This window comes from Suncus etruscus, chromosome 19 (assembly GCF_024139225.1).
Source record: "Suncus etruscus isolate mSunEtr1 chromosome 19, mSunEtr1.pri.cur, whole genome shotgun sequence".
Taxonomy (NCBI): domain Eukaryota; kingdom Metazoa; phylum Chordata; class Mammalia; order Eulipotyphla; family Soricidae; genus Suncus; species Suncus etruscus.
Window position 1 is genome coordinate 44645103 of NC_064866.1, and position 21019 is coordinate 44666121.

Here is a 21019-nt window from a genome sequence, read left to right on the forward strand (position 1 = left end):
AAAATAAAAATTTAAATAGTTAGCTCTTGATCTAAATCTAAATTATTTTTATTACAGTCAATTCTCTTAGAAGTTTATTTTCATCAGCTATTTCACTTATTTATTTAAAATGTACCCAAAACAAACTTTGGGGATAACACAGTGATCAATTTACCTAACTACTTAATGAATATGTAGTTAACTAAATGAGAGATAATCATTCGATATAATGTACCTACTGATATTTAAAAAATAATATACACAATTTCAAACATACATGGTCTCAAATAGAGAAAAATACATTATATACTGCTAAATCCTCAGCAACTGTATTTTCTGGAAGAATGATCAAGTACAATAAATGTCGTAATTGTCCTAATTTTAAAAGGTTAATGCAACTGAGACTGAAGCAAATGAGAAACACAAAGGAAAAAATTCATTTCTCACATTTGGATTATAAATCATAGTATAATGGCAAAAAATCTGAGTATAGGATCAGAGACTGTACAGTGGGTAGGGAACTTGGTGAGCAAGGTTTAAGCCCCTGTACCAAATGTAATCCTGAGAGCCTGCACCAGGAGAAAACCCTGAATACAGGCAACTGTGGTCCAATATCAACCTCCCTGTCCCTCCCCCCAAAAAAACACCCACCTGATGTAATTAAATAAGGTATTTCATAGAAGTGTTATTTAATAGGTATATTCCTATTCCTTTGAATATTTTTTGGGGACATTGGTGATGGGAATGTTGCACTGGTGATGGGTGGTGTTCTTTACATGACTGAAACCCAAACACAATCATGTATGTAATAAAGTTGTTTAACTAAAAAAAAAAAGAAAAAAATGAACATTTAATTTTAGCTCTCTGACACAGACTTCCAAAATGAAATTCATGATTCTTTTAGTTATCTCAGAAAATTCTTTCTTCAAACATCAAACAAACTTGCATCCCTAAACATCCTGTGCATGTTATGTAAGACTCAAGGTATCCTTGGGGATCCAGAGGTACTGTTGAAGACAATAAATTGGATAAGACAGAAAGACATAAAGTCTGTCTTATTTCTGAATTCTGAACCCCAGGAATATATTCATTACCTACTCCACGAAAAGTAAAAAGAAACCGATATTCACCAAGATGGCAAACATGGGGAAAAATAGAACATTCTAAAGCCTTCATATTTGCAGGTAAAAAAAGGAACCTCGAGCTGAATACAGGCAGAACTTCGGGAATAATCTAAGAAACATGACGATGCACTGCAAGGTCATCTCAGTGGCACTCAGGAGACTTCCATCCATTGTGTACATACAGAAATGAGGCCTGACAGGGATTAGAATTAGAGAATTAATCAAGCAAAAAATCTGAAATATAGCTCAACTGTAATTGGTAAGCTGATGGTGCTCACTGGGGAAAGAGGTGGAAAACTGGAGATAGTATGAATCTCATAAGACTTTCCCCAAGTTTTAAGAATATAAAATGTCTAAGAAATTACCATAAAACTTTGTAAAGTTTCAAAAGCCTTTATTGTTTGCTAATATTTAAATTTTATTACTGTTTTAAAATATGTAATGATAATACTAATAAATAAATTATCTGGGTATTACTTTTCAGATTGTAGCAATATGAAGAAAATCATGGATAGAAATTATTTCTAATCTACAACCTGAGAGACAATAAACAAAACTAAGAAATAAAGTAATGATGGTAAATCAATTTAGGCTCGAGAGAGAGAGAGAAAAAGGACAGGAACTAAGGCTTCAATGCTGGTATCTAGGGTGGGGATGCTGGGTCATATCCAGCAATGCTCAGGGATCACTCCTGGAAGTGCTCAAGTGACCTCAGGAGGTAGAAGGGTCAGCTTCATACAGGGCAAAAGTCTTATCCCCTATATGGTCTGTCTCCAAGAAGTTTCTTTTTTAAGTGGTTAAGCTTTACTGATCAGAGGAAGTCTAAGTAACTTAATTATCAATGTTTTTTTCCAATCCAGATTTGCTCAAAGATCAAAATAAAGATATACTAAGAACAGAATTTATGATTTCTAAAAAGAAAACAAACTACAACAGAAAAAATAATGGAGAAGGAAAATAAATTTATTTAACACAGAAAATATAATCTGAGAGAAACTAGAAAGCCGAATACTTCATCTTACAAAAGAATGGGGGAAGACAGATGACCATTAACCTTGAACTGGGTCATGAGAAATGAAAAAGCTTGCAAGGAGCTGGAGAACTAAAGCAGCAAGTAAGGAGCTCATCAAGTCTGATCCCCAGCATCCCATATGGTCCTCTAAGGACTTCTTAAAATAGTTTTTGAGTACAGAGTCAGCAGTAAGCTTAAGGACCAACTCTAGGCCAAAACAAACAAACCAACAAAAACCCAAACAGCTTGCAAAACTGGTTTATGGAAGTAGCTCTGTGGCCTGGAATGCATGTTTCACACACAGAAACAACCAGTTCAATGCATGGCACTGCATGCTCCCAAGCACCTCTGGAGTCATTACCAGGAAGGAAATAAAGAAAAGAACCCATAAAAATTCTATTTGTCCTATCAGACTTGTATCCAAACAACTACTATTTAAAACTGGCTGAAAGATGATCTCACCAAAGAAAATATTGTGACCAGAAAGCATAGGAATAAATAACTATCATTCATTAGGGAAGTGCAAGTTAAGCCACTCTATATCCACCCAAAGGAATAGCTTAAAGAAAACCATCAATGATCAATGAGGATATAGAACTGGCAATATCTTAAATATTATTGTTAGAAATACAAAACTATCATGTTAGAAAGTAGACTGGCATTGGGCCAGAGCGATAGTACATTGGAGTAAAGTGCTTGCCCTGCATGCAACCAACCCTGGTAAGAGCTGTACACTACACAGGGTCCTGTGAGATCTGCCAGGAGTAACCTAAGTGTGCAGAACCAGAAGTAAACTCTGAGACTCAAACCACCACCTTCCACAAAAAATGAAGTAGATCAGCTGAGATATGGCTCAGTGGTGGAACACATTCATTCTTTATATATGAAAAACCTGAGCTTTATCTACAGGACTGAACACAAAGTTAATGTTGGGGCTGGAGCAACAGTGCAGTGGGTAAGGCATTTACTTTGCCTGCAGAGGACTCAGGTTCAATCCCCAGCATCCTATAAGGTTCCCTAAGCACCACCATGAATAGTTTTGAAGGCAGAGCCAGTAGTAACCCCTGAGTACTAATGGGTGTGTCCCCCAAAACAAGACAAAAAATTAGTTAATGTAAACCTTGCTATATATCTAAGTAATTCCTCTCACAGGAATCCACTCAAGAAATGAAAACAAGACCAGAGTGATAGAACAGCTATTAAATAAGGCATTTAGTTTGCCTTGTACATGGCCAAGCAGGTTTTAAGCCCTGAATCTGTATGGTGCTTTGAGCAGCTCCAGGAATAATTCCCGAGTGCAGAGAGAGCCAACAGTAGTCTTGAGTGCAGTCTGGAGTAACTTCTGAGCATCGCCAGGTGTGGTTCAAAACCAAACAAGCAAACAAAATGAAATTAGAGGCCCACAGAAAGATTTGAGCATGAATGCTGACAGCAATATATTACAGTTAAAGTGGTACTCCAATATCCATTGACACATGGGCAAAATGTGTATATGGATATTCAGCCATCAAAAGGAATTAAGCACAAATAAATACTATAGCATAGGTAAACCTTGGAAACTTAATGCTATGGAAAACAACTGCTAAGACCACATCTTGTAGGATTCCATGTGAAATGCACTGGAAAGAAACATATATAAACTGTACAGAAGAGATCAATCTAAAGACAAGAAACAGTCTTGTAGCTGCCAGAAGTTAAAGTAGACAGGGAGTGGAGCAGATACATGAGATAACTTTGTGGAGTGGTGCAAGTATCAAATTGGACTATGGTAATAATTTATTTTTGGGGGAGGCACTCAGGGGTTACTCCTGGCTGTGAGCTCAGAAACTGCTCCTGACTTGGGGGACCATATGGAATGCTGGGGGATCGAACTGTGGTCCGTCCTGAGTCAGCTGCGTGCAAGGCAAATGTCCTACCGCTGTACCATTGCTCTGGCCCCTATGGTAATAGTTTTACACAACAAAAATTTGTTTACACTGTGAATTATATACTTAAAATGGGTGAATTTTATGGTATGTAAACTGTACTTCATGGAGGGGGGATAAAACTTAATACTTAAGATCAGAGTAATACAGGATGGCTGAATAGGACCACTTAATGCCTTGTGGTGGAGCAGATAGACCAACCATGAAGACAGCATGTAGTATACTTAATCAGTCCCTTTGGATAATAGAACAGTTGTAGATATTTAGATGCTGGCAGCAAGTTTCCCATGAAGTAAAAATATTGTTTATTACCTGACCTTTGGATAGTAACATAGGGCCAAGATTGTGCTGAAATGTGTGCAAACATTGCTGAAATGAACCTTGCACAGGACATAACTTAGTGTTACAGATTTTATTGAAAGAACTTTATTAAACCTGAAATTTTTGTTACATATGTGTAACATTAGCCACGAATCTTTCAGAAAGAAAGAGATCAGAATAAAGAGCCTCTCTTGAATCAAAAAGATGATCAAATAGCTTGCTTTCATACCTTTGATAGTTAGCTCAGCTAAGGAAGGTCTTGGTACTGTACTATTTAGTAGGGTTCCCTAGGAATCAGAACTGATAGGAGTAACTATTAAGCTAGAGTCCTTGTGAAAATCCTTGGTTCTGAAAAGATATTTAAAGTGAAATTACTGGAACTGAATTTACCTTTTATTCGAGAAACTAGGGTTCCTCAACTCATATGATCCAGGTTATAAGGGAACACACTTTGTTGAGACTTGATGGACACAGGAACCATCAAGTGTGGCCTTCATGGCCATGGAGCAAGCACCGGGAGTTTATAGCTCCCCCCACCCCCACCCCGTGCCACAGGCCTTAATAGCACTGCATGTTATTATGGTCCTAGCATTCAATCCTGCAGCACTCTCAGCTGGAGAGTGTTGAAGAACCTGGTCAGTAATGGCTAGAAGTACTTTTCTGACCCCTGAACACTGTGTGGGAAGTCTCCAGAAGGTCTGGTATTGGCACTGAAAGGACAGGCATATTTCTTTCTCATAAGCTGCCCACATTGAACTGTTTGTACTGTATAGCCCAAAAATGATCTTATAAATATCCACATGGCCCTTGGCGAGGAAAGGCTCCTCACTGGCCCAGGAACGTCTCTGGAGTGCAGAAATGTTTCTAATTACATAACCACAACTTCCCAGTCTCCCGGCTCAACCTAGATTCCTCCAAATTATAAATTGGACATGTACTCACAATAAGCCGCTGCCTGTCATAAACACCTGACACCCCCATTTTGTGACAGATAGAAACACGGCTCAGAGCCAACAGTGTTACACTTAGTAAGGAGAGAAATCTATTAGTGAGAGCACTGAAACAATGGGTTAAATCTATCTAAACTCATAATTAGAAGAAACACATAAGCATCCTTTTAATTTCAGAGATTTTTATGGCTCTATCATACCATTTTTTAACATGAGACATTCATGATATAAATAAAGGAAGAAAAAAACATTTCACTAGAAGATAAACACATCTAAGATTTATTAGCTATTATCATTTTGGGGGGACTCGGGGATAGTGTTTTTCTTTTCCCGCACCAGAGGTGCTCAGGATTTACTCCCGAGATCACTCCCCAAAGAGCTGGGAGAACCATACAGGTACCAGGGATCATGTCCAATTAGCTATGTAAAAGGTATACCCTACTACTGCACTATGCGCTGGGCCCAAGCTGTAATGCTTTGCTATTCCTTCTTTAAAATATTTTTTACCTTTTAGCTTTCTTAGAAAATGAGATTTCCCATAAATAACAACAACAACAACAACAACAAATCCTGCATCCTGGTCTTGACTCTACAAGGTCACTTTTGGATGAATCTGAGACAGTGTTCAATAATCATGATCATATGCATTAATTAAAGATCCAGGACCTATCCACCTATATCCTTGGAACCTACACACAGCAGGAGTTCGTGCACTGAGAACAATTTATAACAAGATCTGCTCCCTACATTGCAATCTGGCACTTTAAAGACACTGAAGAGGCCAGGGATATGATTCAAGTCATAGAGTAAGTTTTTCATATAACAGACTCCTCCCCCTATTCCCAGAGCATCACCATAATGAGGGGGTGAGGAACAGGGAGTAAGAAAGGGAGTAAAAGGAAGGGAAAGGAGGACACTGAAGATGAAGTACAATTAGGTCAAGAATACATCTCCTGGAAAGTGGTAGTAAGGAACAGAGTTCAAGGTATATTCACTGCTAGCAAGCTTGCTAAGATGACAACCTAATTGCAGGCAACTTTCCCCTCCTGCAGAGTATTTGGGCTATGACTTCCTTACAAAGAAATCAACTGACAAAGGAGAAGGAAAAGGAACAGGTGACCTGAGGCCAGTCAGAAATGGTATATGGCCTGAACTCCAGATGGAAGTTTCCAGTGAGGGACAAGAAATGCACTGGTTCCAGAAGGCAATACCCACTTTTCCAAGGAGGGAGTAAAGTGCCCATTTGCATTCATGCACCCCCAAGCCTTGAGAAAATAACTTTACCCAGAACCTGACATTTTGGGGCTGGCACGGTGAGCCCAGAACTCTGAGGACCAGCTGTGGTGGGCCAAGTATGTGTATGGTGTATGATTCTGCCTTCCACCCTGACACGGGGGAGATGCTGGCCTTGATCCGCTGCATGTCAGTGGATGACTGCATGCATCACTGGCTGCATGCTTACCTTCTACAAGCACATCTCTTATATGGGGGGCTTGAGTACTGGGTGTCCCTTCTTTGGGCCACTGGGCCATGAGAGCTGCTTCCTCAATCCTGTTTCCCTGTACTCAGACTTTGGGTTCTGTCCTGAGTAGGTCTGTGACTCAGTAGGGTGTCACCAGAGCAGGTCCCTATCTTCTATTGGAGGTACCTTGAGGACCTGGAAATAAGAACCGCACTCAAGTTTCTTTTTCTTTTTCTTTTTTTTTTTTTGGACCTGGTGGCACCCAGGGGTTACTCCTGGTTCTCTGCTCAGAAATCGCTCCCGGCAGGCTTGGGGGACCATATGGGATGCCGGGATTCGAACCACTGTTGGTCCTGGGTAGGCTCCGTGTGAGGCAAACGCCCTACCGCTGCGATATCTCTCCGGCCCCCCACCCAAGTTTCTTTTCTTTTTGGTTTTTTGGGCCACACCCGGCGGTGCTCAGGGGTTACTCCTGGCTGTCTGCTCAGAAATAGCTCCTGGCAGGCACGGGGGACCATATGGGACACCGGGATTCGAACCAACCATCTTTGGTCCTGGATCGGCTGCTTGCAAGGCTAATGCCGCTGTGCTATCTCTCCGGGCCCCCAAGTTTCTTTGATGTAGAGACTAGCTCAGATTCCATAGAGACTCCTTTTCAAAGAGATTATTTATGGTCCTGAAGAGATAGTACAGGGTTTTGGCATTTGGCTTGCACACTGTCAACCACAGTCCAATCCTCATCACCAGATCCAGTCCCCTGAGAACAGCCAGGAATGATCCCAGGGTACTGCTGAGTATGGCCCCAAAACAGGAGAACAAAAAGGTGGTTCATGAAAGAAGATGATAAGTGCTGGGGTTTCTAACTTACTGAGAACTTCTAATCTCAGAGTGGGGAAAATAAACCAAATTTAAATATAAGTGCTTCACTAAAATGGGGAATATATTACATACAGAAAAACATTTTTATCTAGTAGAGATGGGAATTTATAAATTCTACAGTGCAGGTCTGTCTTTCACTCTGAGCATTTGTCATGGAGACTTGACTTAGGCCTCAATGGACATTGTTCATCCAACCCTGAACCTCAGATTCTGATATTGGTACCGGTACAGATTACAACACCAGAATTAGGATTCAAACTCCCCCTGGGGGAGGCCCGAATGCTGCCCTGGCACCAACCTGCCCCTGGGTAGGCCCATAAGATACCCTGATGAGGAGGAAATAGCAACAACTTGATCTAAGGGCAGGTTGCCCTATTTTACCACTCAAGGGTGAGATGAAATCAGAAGACTCTCTGCCCTACGGTCTGTGCAAGAACCAATATCTCTTGTTACAAAAGCTACTAAGCTGAACTTTTCCTGGGACCACAAAGAAAAACTTTATCTTAGGCTTCATCCTAGGACCTGTACAAAAACCAAGATCTCTAAGTGCAGAAGACTGACTTTATTAACTGCAACTGAGCAGAATTCTTCTGAAACCATAAAAAGCAACATTGGGGCTGGACAACCAACATGCCTGGAGCCTGTAGTTGGTCTTTTGACAATATGCTTCATGGGTGGAGACACCATGTATCTCTTAGGCCAATAGAATTTTCTTTCTAATTTCCCCAATATCTGATGTGCCTGTGAGAAAAAAAAGCCATACCTGCCCCTCCACGCCTCTCCTTTATTCTTATTTTCTTTTAATTTTATTTATATTTTAGATATAAGTGGCTTCCGCTTTTCCAGGGAACCACAGAACTTGAATTACTTTGTTCTGTCTCATATTTCTATGTCTTTTTACAAATTGAGAAAAGAAAAAAAGTGGATGGGGCCCAGGGAAGTGGTCTCAGGAACATTGACTGGGGGAAAAAAAAAGAGATCAGATTTAGAGACCCAAGTCAAAGTCAATGATGGCAGAATCATGAGACTGAAACTGTAACAAGGTAAACACAAAATGGACCTGTTATACTAGTAGTCCAGGGTACAAGGGGTGGAGATTTGGGATGCATGCAGGGAATTATGGTGGAGGAGGTCGACAATGGTGGTGGGAACAGCCCTAATTCACTAAAAACCTAAAAAACAACTGTGAAAGATAATGGCTTCAATAAAAGAATTAAAAAATGTAAGTGCTAAATTATTCTCCTGGTAACCATTTTGAGCCTTTACATTATAAAATGTCTTAGTCCTCGAGAAGAAAAAGATTCTCACTTTTCCCCATATCCTGCCCTCCCAGTGCAAGTCTACAGGTCAAATGACAAAGACAGACAGGGTATAACCACATTATTAAAGCAAAGGGGAACAGTAGATCTAAAAATCCCTTAAAATTCATATGAGACTCCCTCATACACTGCTGGTGGGAATGTCTGTAGAAAATAATATAGAATCCTTAATAAACTTAGAATTGAGCTGCTATATGACCCAGAAAATCCACTTTTGTGTATCTATCATCAGGATTTAAAAATTCATTCAAGAGAACATATGTATACCATTATTCATCGCTGCAATGAATACATTAGCTAAGATATGTAATCAACTTAGGTGCCCAATACAACCTAATGGACTATTAAGATGTGGTGAATACTATGCAGCTGCCAAAAAATGAAATGACGTGACTTGCTGCAACCTGGTTAGAACTGGAAGATAACATGTTGTATGAAGCAAACCAGAAGAAGAAAGACAAATACAGGATGATCTCACTCATCCGTGGTCTATAGAAGCTATAGAATAACTAAGGAAAGGTAATAAAGTAGAGATGCCTAGAACATCCCTGATCCTAGAGTTTAGGGAAGAAAAGATCAGAGAAGGGAAGAAATCAAGGCAGGAAGTATGATGAAAAAGGGAAGTAAAGGGAAGAGAGATGGGGGCTTCTGTTATATTGGTGATATGGGAGAGTAATATAGCTATATGTTCAAAACACAGACTAAACAACACTGAAAATGTGAGATCTGAGTAATCATCAAACTTTGTAATGTGCTTGTCAAGGTGATAAGTAGGGACTGGGGAGAGGGGTGGGGGGCAATGATGAAGTACTGGAGCATTGGGGGAGGAAACTGAAACTGGTGAGCAGATTGGTACTGAAATGTGGTATACCTAAAACTCAACTGTCAATAACTTTGTAACTCATGGTTCTTTAATAAATGTTTTAAGAAAACATTTAATGTGACCCAATTACCTGTCTAAAATGGGGCACTCTGGGAAGGACAGTATGAATCTGATTTTAAGCGGATGAAGTCAAGCCAGGATTGTTTTATCACACTGGGATATAGTCAGGTAGTCATTTCTCTCTTTAAAATCCTTCAGTGAGGGGCTGGAGAAGTAGTACAGCATATAGCCAACACAGATTTGATCCACAGCACCTAATATGGTTCCCAGAGCCCACCAGAAGCACAGAATGAGGAGCAAGCCCTGAGCATTGACTAGTAGTGGCCAAATAAATAAAACTTAAAAATAAAATTCTCCAATGATTCCCCATCACTGCAGAATAGATTCTTTTTTTTTTTTTTTTTTTTGGGTCACACCCGGCAGTGCTTAGGGGTTACTCCTGGCTGTCTGCTCAGAAATAGCTCCTGGCAGGCACGGGGGACCATATGGTACACCAGGATTCGAACCAACCACCTTTGGTCCTGGATCGGCTGCTTGCAAGGCAAACGCCGCTGTGCTATCTCTCCGGGCCCTGCAGAATAGATTCTAAATTAGTTATTCCTATAACTCGGTCATACCTCAACGATAGAGAACTACTGATTTCCCCTTTTCCATCCCACCATCTCTTTCAGTCTGTGAACTTAAGTGCTAAAGTGTTCAGCCTCAATGTCTAGCACACAGTAACAGTAAACAGAATGGTTGAAAGAAGCAGTTGGCAAAATTCATCTTTGTTCATCCTCCAGCCAACATATCTTATTGCAAATTCTCTTCCATCTATGAATTTTAAGCCCATATTCCTATTTCCCAGATTTAGCTTCCAGTTATTTGATTTTAAACAGTTTTGTTTAGCCCTTCTGTGTCAGTTTACTTACCTGTATCTAATAGGAATCACAAAGGTATATACTTTATCTAGCATATAACACAAACACAGGATTATCAGTAACATTAGTGCTAACATTCTTTTTTTTTTTTTTTTTTTGTGTGGTTTTTGGGTCACACCCGACAGTGCTCAGGGGTTACTCCTGGCTCCATGCTCAGAAATTGCTCCTGGCAGGTACGGGGGACCATATGGGACGCCGGGATTCGAACTGATGACCTTCTGCATGAAAGGCCTTACCTCCATGCTATCTCTCCGGCCCCAGTGCTAACATTCTATCAGAAACAGAATAATGATGTCTATTCCTCCTAGGAAGCACTATGCAGGCAATATGCTTCAAGGGCAGAGAGCTTTGTCTCTTGACCACTGCTGTATCATAACGCCAAGAACATCACTTGACAAAACAATTACTAAGACTGTTCCTGTGTTCATAAGAACAGTCTAAGAAAAACCTTACGGACTTCCTTTTCAAATAACTATCACTTTTTCTGCCAGCAGAAAGACTTCTTCACCTGAAGTGAACTACATTACACTTTGAGTTTCTGTCCACCAGCTCTTCCATCTGAAGTAGAGAAGATAGCTGTGCACTGAAGAGTTCCAAATGTTACTAGCGTCTGGATTGAATACAGATAGCAAGCAGCAAGGTCAGGGCTGGGAGTAAGAAAAGATGATTACTACTGTTTGTTTTCATGCTCAGGGAAGATAGCTACTTTCAATAGACTTTCAAATCTACACTATACACAAAGTTACAGAGCCTGAAAGGTATCAACAGTAATACAAACTCAGCTTATTTTTTTAAATAGAATTTTACAAAAATAAATTACCTAAAATTAAGCCCACCATTGTACTTAAATATCCGGTTCCACTTCCCAGGTTAAGAAAAGATAATCCTGGTTGAAGTTTCAAAGCTTCCATAACTTCAGAATAAATGCAAGGTGCTGACAAGTGTATGTTGCCATGCTTCCAGGCTAAGTCTTTGTAAGCATTGTCCCGGTAGCCTTCCAAATAGTAATCTCCGCGATCAATTGCTCTGAAGGCTTGCTCCACTCGTTCAGTGCGGATATACTGAGCTTCTTTTAAGTTATCAATTAAGTCATCATTATCTTCCCCAGCACTCACAGCTCCTCCCATGATAGTATTCAAATTAAATCATAAATTTTAAAATGTACGAAAAATAAGCAGAAATGGCTTCCAATAATGTAGTGTGGTTTGTTTTCCTCTCAATATTGCACTTGATTTCCAAAAACAAATTAATCCTGAAAAGAATAAAAATAAGCAGGTATAAATGAATGTTCAAAAGGGAAGAAAGTCCTATTTTAAAGATGTCATTATAACTACCATTTCCCAATATTTGGCTTAGGCAGAGTAAAGTTCCTTAAACATATTATTCACTTAACAACCATAAATGCTAGTCATCTCTTCATAAGGGAAAGAAATCTGGAATACAGAAGAGTGCCCTCACCTCAAATCAAGTAACAGTAACAGTAACATACAGCTACTTAGACCTAAGTTCATTTGAATGAGCTAAAAAACTGAGATTTGTTAAACAATGCTCTTAGCATCAAGCTATGGTTTATAGAAAATGATACACCTAGCTTACTATGCATCCATTTGGCTGATTTAAAAACTTAAAAGTCAACTAAGAATTCCAAAACACAACCATAAATTCAAAAGGTTAAAACAAAACACTCAAATGTTAACACATTTTTTTGTTCTTGTCTTTTTTTCTTTTTCCCATTTTGTTTTTTGGGTCACACCTGGCTGATCAGGGGCTATTTCTGGCTCTTCGCTCAAAAATCACTCCTGGCAGGCACAAGGGACCACGTGGGATACTGGGATTCGAACCACCATCTGCCCTGAATCAATTGTGTGCAAGGCAAACGGCCTACCACTGAGCTATCTCTCCGGATCCATGTTAATACATTAAATTTTTTTTTTAATTAAAAGTTTTTAAAAATTTTTTTAAAGTCAGGCCCATCTATTTAAAAAGAGCACTGATGTGGATTAAGGTGGTTTTGAGGGTCAAAGTAAGGAAACCACGAACTTATTAACAACTTAATGGTCTAAGCACAAGAACATATTACATACTTATATGCACTATAAACTTTTTTTTAACAAATCAAGCTCAGTTTCTTTGAATAGAAACACATTTCCATACTCAAGGTCCAATGCAAGGCTGCTGGGGATAGAAATAGGCGTCTTTGCACCTAAAAATTACAGGCTCCAGCCTTCTGAGCTCGCTTCTCCACCCAATAATTTAGGAATTCTACAAATAATTCCAGAAGAGCGCTCGGTTCCTAGAGACCTATGGAGCCCACTCTAAGTTAATCAGCAGGTGACAGAAAAGTCAGAAAGAAGCATGCACAAGTAAGGAAAGCAAAACTGAAAGACATTTCCTAAATTCCCTTCCTTCTGGTTTGGTATGAAGTAAGCAGTTGTGGAGAGAGTGCTATAAATGGAGCTCTAGGAGGCAGGCACAACAAAGGGGTCCTGTAATCGATGGTATAATCTGCTATGATTTATATTTAACAAAGTTTAGCTGATACACTGTGGGGGATAGGGTTGAGAGAGCGGGCAATAATAAAAACATGGTATTTCACAAAACAACTTCATGTTTTGAATAGGTAGGCAATATTTCTCAAATTAAAGACATACCTTGGCATCTTATGATAACGAAGTAAAAAGTTAAAAATAGAAAGCACCTTCCTCTGAAGTAATTAGATACTCAGTGTCTTCATGTGATCTAAAGAAAGTATGATGAAAGAGTAATGAAGGCTCTATTCAGATCCTGATTTGATATCTTGATTACAAGACCATCTATACACAAATAGAATAGCATTCATTAAGCAAATTAAGACTTCCAAGGTTGGGGCCGGTGAGGTGGCGCTAGAGGTAAGGTGTCTGCCTAGCAAGCGCTAGCCAAGGAAGGATGCGGTTCGATCTCCCGGTGTACCGTATGGTCCCCCCAAGCCAGAGGCAATCTCTGAGCGCTTAGCCAGGAGTAACCCCTGAGCATCAAACGGGTATGGCCCCCAAAAAACAAAACAAAAAAACAAAAACAAAACAAAACAAAAAAGACTTCCAAGGTTGAGATCTCAAGAGTAGGAGCTGGATAGATAGCTTAAAATGCTTAAACTTTAACTGAGTGCCATGCACACAGTCCACCTGGTTCCATACACAGCATTAAGTCCCCCCAAATATTGTCAGGAGTGATTCCTAAGCATACATCCTAATCCAGGAGCCACAATAATCTATGAGGACCACAAAAGAGTGTGGTCTTCAAGTCCCCAAAAATTAAAGTTAAAAATTTTAAATCGCAAAAACAGAAGATGAGTCAGTGAAGGAACAAATAAATGTGATACCAAGTGATAATCCAGTAGTTATAGCTGCGTGAGAAGTTAATGATTAGAGTTGCTATATTTTTCTTTGTAATTGGTTACAATTGAGCAGACAAAGTCAATTAATTGCCCAATGGGATTTTTTCCCACAATCTCTATTTTGTAGAAATATAAAAATTTAATTAAATCACATTTTGTGTTAGCTTCTGAATTAATTATAATAATATATGCATTTGTAGCAAATCTGAAAAACAATTAAAATATTATTTCTAATATTAACATTCAAAAAGCAACTTATTACTTTCTCCATCTGCATGCTCACTGAAAATTATTTCAATATTCAAGGCATGACAGGTTTATCACAGGCATGTACAAGGGATATATATATATATATATATGTATATATATATATATATATATATATATATATATATATATATATATAAGTGGTCTAGTGACCAGAACACTCGATTCTGAAATAATCATGATCAATTGATAGTATTTTAAAATTCAACAATAATTTTTTAACTTGAATGCACTTCATTTTTTCTGAGTAGAGCAAAACTGACCAGTCCTAGGACACAGAACTATCTACCATCAACTAAAAGAACAAGGTCGAACTCTAGTTCCACAGACAACTTTGCAGGATTGTTCTAAGGCAACTCTCCAGAACATCCTTTCCTTGCGTATGGAATAAAGAGGTGGAACTGAGCCCTATTTCCCACAGTTCTAACATATCTGCCAATTCAGCTCCAGTAAAACCTGCATTCGAATATAGTCAACTTGATTATGTAGAAAAGGCTCCATGAGTGCGGCTAGGCTGCCTTCCCCGAGCCACTCTTCTTGCAGGGGGTCTCAAACTCAATTTACCTGGGGGCCGCAGGAGGCAAAGTTGGGGTGATCCTTGAGTGCAAAGTCAGTAGTAAGCCTTGAACATTGGGGGGTGTGACCCAAACAACTAAAACAAAACAAAACAAAAAAAGATTCATCTAGGGCAGGGCCACAAAATGTTGTACGGAGGGCTGTTTGCGGCCTGTGGGCTACAAGTTTGAGACCGCTGTATGGTTTCTGGCAGCCGAGTCTACAAACCAGTGCCATCTGCCTCTCTGCGTAAATGGACAATGCCATACACTCATCTAACTCTAAGCGTCCCAAAGAGAGGCCCAACTAGCTGGAAAAACTCACAGACATACCAGCCTCGTAGCTGATCACACAGCAGCTTTCAGAGGGCCCCTACAAGCCACCTCTGTGAGCTCATCAGCCCAACACTGCAGATTCTCAAATTTGTGGACTACCTCCATAATTTTAGTTCTTATTTACCAGTAGGAATACACTAAACATTAAATATTTATTCCTACCTGCCAAGGAGCAGGCTTCGGGGAGTTTGAGAAACTGATTACCACGGTGAAGAAAATGTTATACTGATCGTTGAATGCCAGAAATAACTGTATTATGAACAACTTGGTAAACCATTGTTTAAAAATAAAGAAATTATTTTTGGGGGGCCACTCCCGGCGGCACTTGGGGTTATTCCTGGCTCTGTGCTCTGGTGGGCTCTGAAGACCATATGGGATGGTGGGGATTGAATCCAGGTCCATCCTAGGTTGGCGACATGTGAAGCAAAAACCCTTTCACTGTGCTATCACTCTGGTCCCTAAAAATAAATAAATTAATAACACTCTCCAAACAGGTGGAAGCAGAGAATGGAATATATTAAGCTTAGAAGCTTCTGCACCTCAAAAAAAAAATAGTGTCTAGGGGCCGGAGAGATAGTATGGAGGTAAAGCGTTTGCCTTTCATGCAGAAGGTCATTGGTTCGAATCCTGGCATCCCATATGGTCCTGTGTCTGCCAGGGGCGATTTCTGAGTGTGGAGCCAGGAGTAATCCCTGAGCGCTGCCAGGTGTGACCCAAAAACCAAAAAAAAAAAAAAAATAGTGTCTAGGATACAAAAACCACCCACAGAATGGGGAGAAATTATTCACCCAATACCCATCAGATAAGGGGCTAATATAGAAAATATACAAGGTACTGACAGCACTGAACAAGAAAAATACATCTAACCCCTTCAAAAAATGGGGAGAAGAAATGAACAGACACTTTCTCAAATAAGAAATACAAATGGCCAAAAGGCACATGGAAAAATGCTCCACATCACTAATCATCAGGGAGATGCAAATCAAAACAACAATGAGGTACCCTCTCATGCCAGAGATTGGCACACACCACAAAGAACAAGAACAATCAGTGCTGGTGGGGATGTGGAGAGAAAGAAACTCTCATTCACTGCTGGTGGGAATGCCATCTAGTCCAGCCCTTATAAAAAACAATATGGAGATTCCTAAAAACACTGGAAATTGAGCATATGATACAGCTATACCACTCCTAAGAATATACCCTACCAACACAAAAACACAATATGAAAATGCCTTCCTCACACCTATATTCATTGCAGTGCTATTTACGATAGCCAGACTCTGGAAACAATCAAAAGGCCCTTCAATGGCTTGGGCCAGAGCAGTGGTGCCCAGTGGTAAGGCGTCTGCCTTGCCAGTGCTGGCCTAGGATGAACCTCGGTTTGATCCCTGGCATCCCATATGGCCCCCCAAGCCAGGAGTGATTTCTGAGCGCATAGCCAGGAGTAAACCCTGAGCGTCACTGGGTGTGGCTGAAAAACAAAACAAAACAAAACAAAACAAAACAAAACAAAACGAAAAACAGATGAATGGCTAAAGAAACTGTGGTACATTTACACCACGGATTACTATGAAGCTGTCAGGAGATGAAGTCATGAAATTTTCCTGTACATGGAATTTATTACACTCAGTGAAATAAGTCAGCGGGAGAGAGACAGACACAAAATAGTATCACTCATCTATGGGTTTTAAGAAAAATAAATTATTGTTTTAATTATTATTAATTATTGTAATAATGCCCGGAGACAACAAAGATGAAGCTGAAAGGACTGGCTCTCAATGTGAAGCTCACCACATAGAATGGTGAGTTTAGTTAGAGAGATGACAACTCTAACTATCTTGACAATGTTAATGTGTGAGAGAAGTAGGATGCCTGTCTTGAATACAGGCAGGGTGTGTGGGGAAGGAGGGAGATGGGGGGGCATTGGTCGTGGGAAGGTTGCACTGGTGTTCTTTTTATGACTAAAACCCAACTATAATCACGTATGTAATCATGGTGTTTAAATAAAGAAAAAATTAAAGAAATTTAATTAAAAAAAAAGGTAGAAAGAAAGAAAAGGCTCCAAGTTTCCCCATTTCTGATACTTTAATCAAAATGTTTTCTCCTGCCATTTTTCTCTAATGAGGGGAGTGGAGGGGAGAAATTGGCAAAAGTAGATAAAAGCAAAGGGCCAGAAGAAAATAAAAACGAAGTCAGAAATTAATAATGAAGAAAAGGTAAAGACAAATTAATTTCACAACAGAGGCCTGCAGCTAATATATGAATTTGTTTAAGAAGGAAGCCGGGCTGGAGAGATAGCATGGAGGTAAGGCATTTGCCTTGTATGCAGAAGGACGGTGGTTTGAATCCCAGCCCCCCATATAGTCCCCCGAGCCTGCCAAGAGTGATTTCTGAGCGTAGAGCCAGGAGTAACCCCTGAGCGCTGCCTGGTATGACCCAAAAACAAAACAAAAAAAAAGAAGGAAGCCAACAAATGTGCTCAAAGAACACAACACAATTCCACACTGTTCCTGAGGGGCAGAGACAGCACACAACACACTCACCTGAAATGATTTCTAGTGTTCAGAAGTTGACCACTTTCCTTTCAAAACTCGACGTGTGGTGTTAGTGTACTGAGAACAACCGACCCTATTCAATCTTTTCAGCAGCTTAGGGATATTTTGTGGAAGCAAGAGACAAGTCAAGGGTGGTGGGAAGCAGACAGATGGCAGACAGATGTCACAGAGTGGGAGGCGGACAGAGAGAATGCTGACTCACTTGTCCTTCCCTCCTAGCAACCAGTGACAGGCAAGCAGCCAGCAGCTCTTGCAGCTCGTCTCCTTGCAAAGGTAAGGATGAAGCGCAGCCAGCACTGAGAGGAAGATGGTGATCGAACAGGCCAAATACTATTTGAAGGCATGGCACGAACAAAGGCTCTTTATTCCTTGGGCCGCAAAGATCTCCTTATGAAAGTAGAGATGAAGGTTGTTGCAGTGGGAGCAACTGCCCAGCAGCACACTTGTGCTCAAGTGTCAACAAATAGATACAAAAAAGACACAGAATTATGAAAAGACTAGACTGACTCAAAACTCATGTGCCAAAAGCTGCTGACAACACCCAATAACTCAAATGATAAACTCATTTCTTCAACATAACAAATAGAGCATGCCAAACGATGATTCTAATTCACAAGGAGCTAGAAAGCTAGCTTTCTTTATGGGGAAACCAACCTCAAAAGCTTCCAGTTTGTGAGTAGAGCTACAGCTCAGCCAAATCTCCTGAAACAGAACAAAAATGCAGAGGCCCCTGACCAAAAAGTCAACTTTTCATTCTCAGAATGTTCAACTCAGATCTCCTTTACTCACTCATAACCTCTCATTTCCTTTTCCTCCTTCCTTTTTCATACTCCTGGTTTCACAGGGAAAGAGTGCATCTGATGTCATATACTGACTGCATCTTAGGCAAAGGATTTAATTTGGGAGTTTCAGACAGAACCAGTAAAATGAAAATGCAAATCTTACATTGTTTGCAGGTGTTGAGAAGTGGGTCAGGGGAGCTAAATATTGAAGTAAACAAACTGACACACATTCACTCTAGAGAGGTTAATGAGAAATAAGACAACCATGCAGTTCCAAGGTCATGTTGTGGGTTGAGACTGGGCTGAGAAGTCTAAGTTAGGCCCCACTCATTACCTTTCTAGACCCAATCTCTCTGGGCTAGTCGGCTACTCTGTCGTTCTACTTTCCTTCCTCTAATCAAGAACATGACACAATTCAGTAAAAATTAACTGTGTTATGTAGTTTTCCTTTGTTTCAACACTTATGACCATACTGCAAACTCACACTGAAACCAAAAGTGGGTTGTTGGGCTATACCTAGCAATACTCAGGCATTAGTTCTGGTTCTGCACTCAGAAATTACTCATGGCAGTGCTTCAGGAACCACATGGGATGTTGGAGATCAAACATGGGCCACATTCAAGTAAACTTCTACTTACTGTACTATCTCTCCAGATCCCCAAAGTGTCTTTGATAATGACAATTTAGTTAAGATCTAAGCAAGCATTTAGTAATTTTTGACTGTGATGGTACACAGGAATAGAAAATACTGAGATTGAGTTTCTACTTTGGAAAATCTCCTCCAAGTTGAACATACCAAACCTAATGGCTATAATGAAGGGTGTGCGTGTGCGTGTGTGTGTGTGTGTGTGTGTGTGTGTGTGTGTGTGATGGCACACAGGAATAGAAAATACTGAGATTGAGTTTCTACTTTGGAAAATCTACTCAAAGTTGAACATACCAAACCTAATGGCTATAATGAAGGGTGTGTGTGTGTGTGTGTGTGTGTGTGTGTGTGTGTGTGTGTGTTTGTATGTGTGTGTGTGCATGCGCGCGCGCCACACCCGGTAATGCTCAGGGGTTACTCCTGGCTATGTACTCAGAAATTGTTCCTGGCTTGGGGGACCTTATGGGTAGCCAGGGGATCAAACCGCTGTCTGACCTAGGTCAGCTGTGTGCAAGGCAAATACCCTACCACTTGTTCCACTGCTCCAGCCCCTGTATTTTCCCCTTTTATGAACTGGTGTGTGAATGTGTGTGTGTGTGTGTGTGTGTGTGTGTGTGTGTGTGTGTGTGTATTTCCCCCTTCTATGAACCAGGCAACTTGAACCCTGGAATTTTCATATGCTCAGACAATAAATTTTTTCAAAATAATTCATAATTATCTCCATTTAACCCTTCAACTCACTACTATAAATTATTTATAAAGACAACCAAGAAAATCTGTTAGACACATAATCACTAAATATTTAGCTACGTGGCAAATTCTATGATGCCGATATTCTTAAGTATAGTTACATTATTTCAGTGTTGCTGCCTCAACTCTTCCCCTCCCTATTTTCCTTATTTTTTTTCTTTTCTTCTTGCCTGGAGCAGTAAAGAACAGGAGGACTCAAATATTTGTGTGTGTGTGTGTGTGTGTGTGTATGTGTGTGTGTGCGCGCGCACGCATGCAATGGGAGGTAGTGTTTTCACAGCTCAAAAATAGACCATGAGGTGATAGAAATACCAATTTTAAAAAAAGAACAAAGGCAAATCAATCAAAATATTTTTTCTTTTTTTTCTTTTTTTCTTTTTCTGAGCCGGCCGAGGTGGCACCTGCACCTAAGCTGCAGACGCACCCCAAGATTCTGGGCTGGAGCGGGAGCACCACAGGGAGTCACCAGCCTGCAGCCTCCCCACAGCTCCAGGGCACTCAGAGGGGCCCCGTGAAGGGTGGACAGGAGGTCAGACGGCAGAGAGAAAGTTGTCCCTCCGGCGGCCCCAGTGCCCGTGGGGACCCCAAAACTGCAGGTCAGACAACAGAGAAGGAAAAAATCAAAAATATTTTTATTTTGAAATTTATAAGGTTTCATATACCTTCACAAAATTACCTAAGAATCTATAGCCTAAGAAAATATAGCCACTCCAAAATTATATCACTGTATGTGAGTGTATTCCTACACAAATAATAAATAACATACTATAAACGCAACCAAATATGCAAAGTTCCTTCTGTCACTGAGCTAACAAAAGCAATCCTCAGGGAATAACTGCTTCATATGAGAACTAATGCTTACCATCTTTCAGTGTTACAAGACATATACAAAGAGCTCTATAATTAACACTAAAAACAACAACAAAAAGTGGGAATCTAGAACAATCTATAAAATGTAAAAGTTGCTAATCTCGGTCTGCCT

At 40.1% G+C, this 21019-nt stretch overlaps 1 protein-coding gene across 1 annotated transcript in view; it reads right to left on the reverse strand.

Annotated features, from left to right (window-relative positions):
* PCMTD1 (protein-L-isoaspartate (D-aspartate) O-methyltransferase domain containing 1) overlaps window positions 1-21019 on the reverse strand; it is a 91231-nt gene that overhangs the window by 39780 nt on the left and 30432 nt on the right. The window contains exon 2 of the mRNA XM_049765864.1: window positions 11595-12026. Within this exon, the coding sequence (XP_049621821.1) occupies window positions 11595-11901 (307 nt within the window). The 5' untranslated portion in view covers window positions 11902-12026. The remainder of the gene's footprint in view (window positions 1-11594; window positions 12027-21019) is intronic.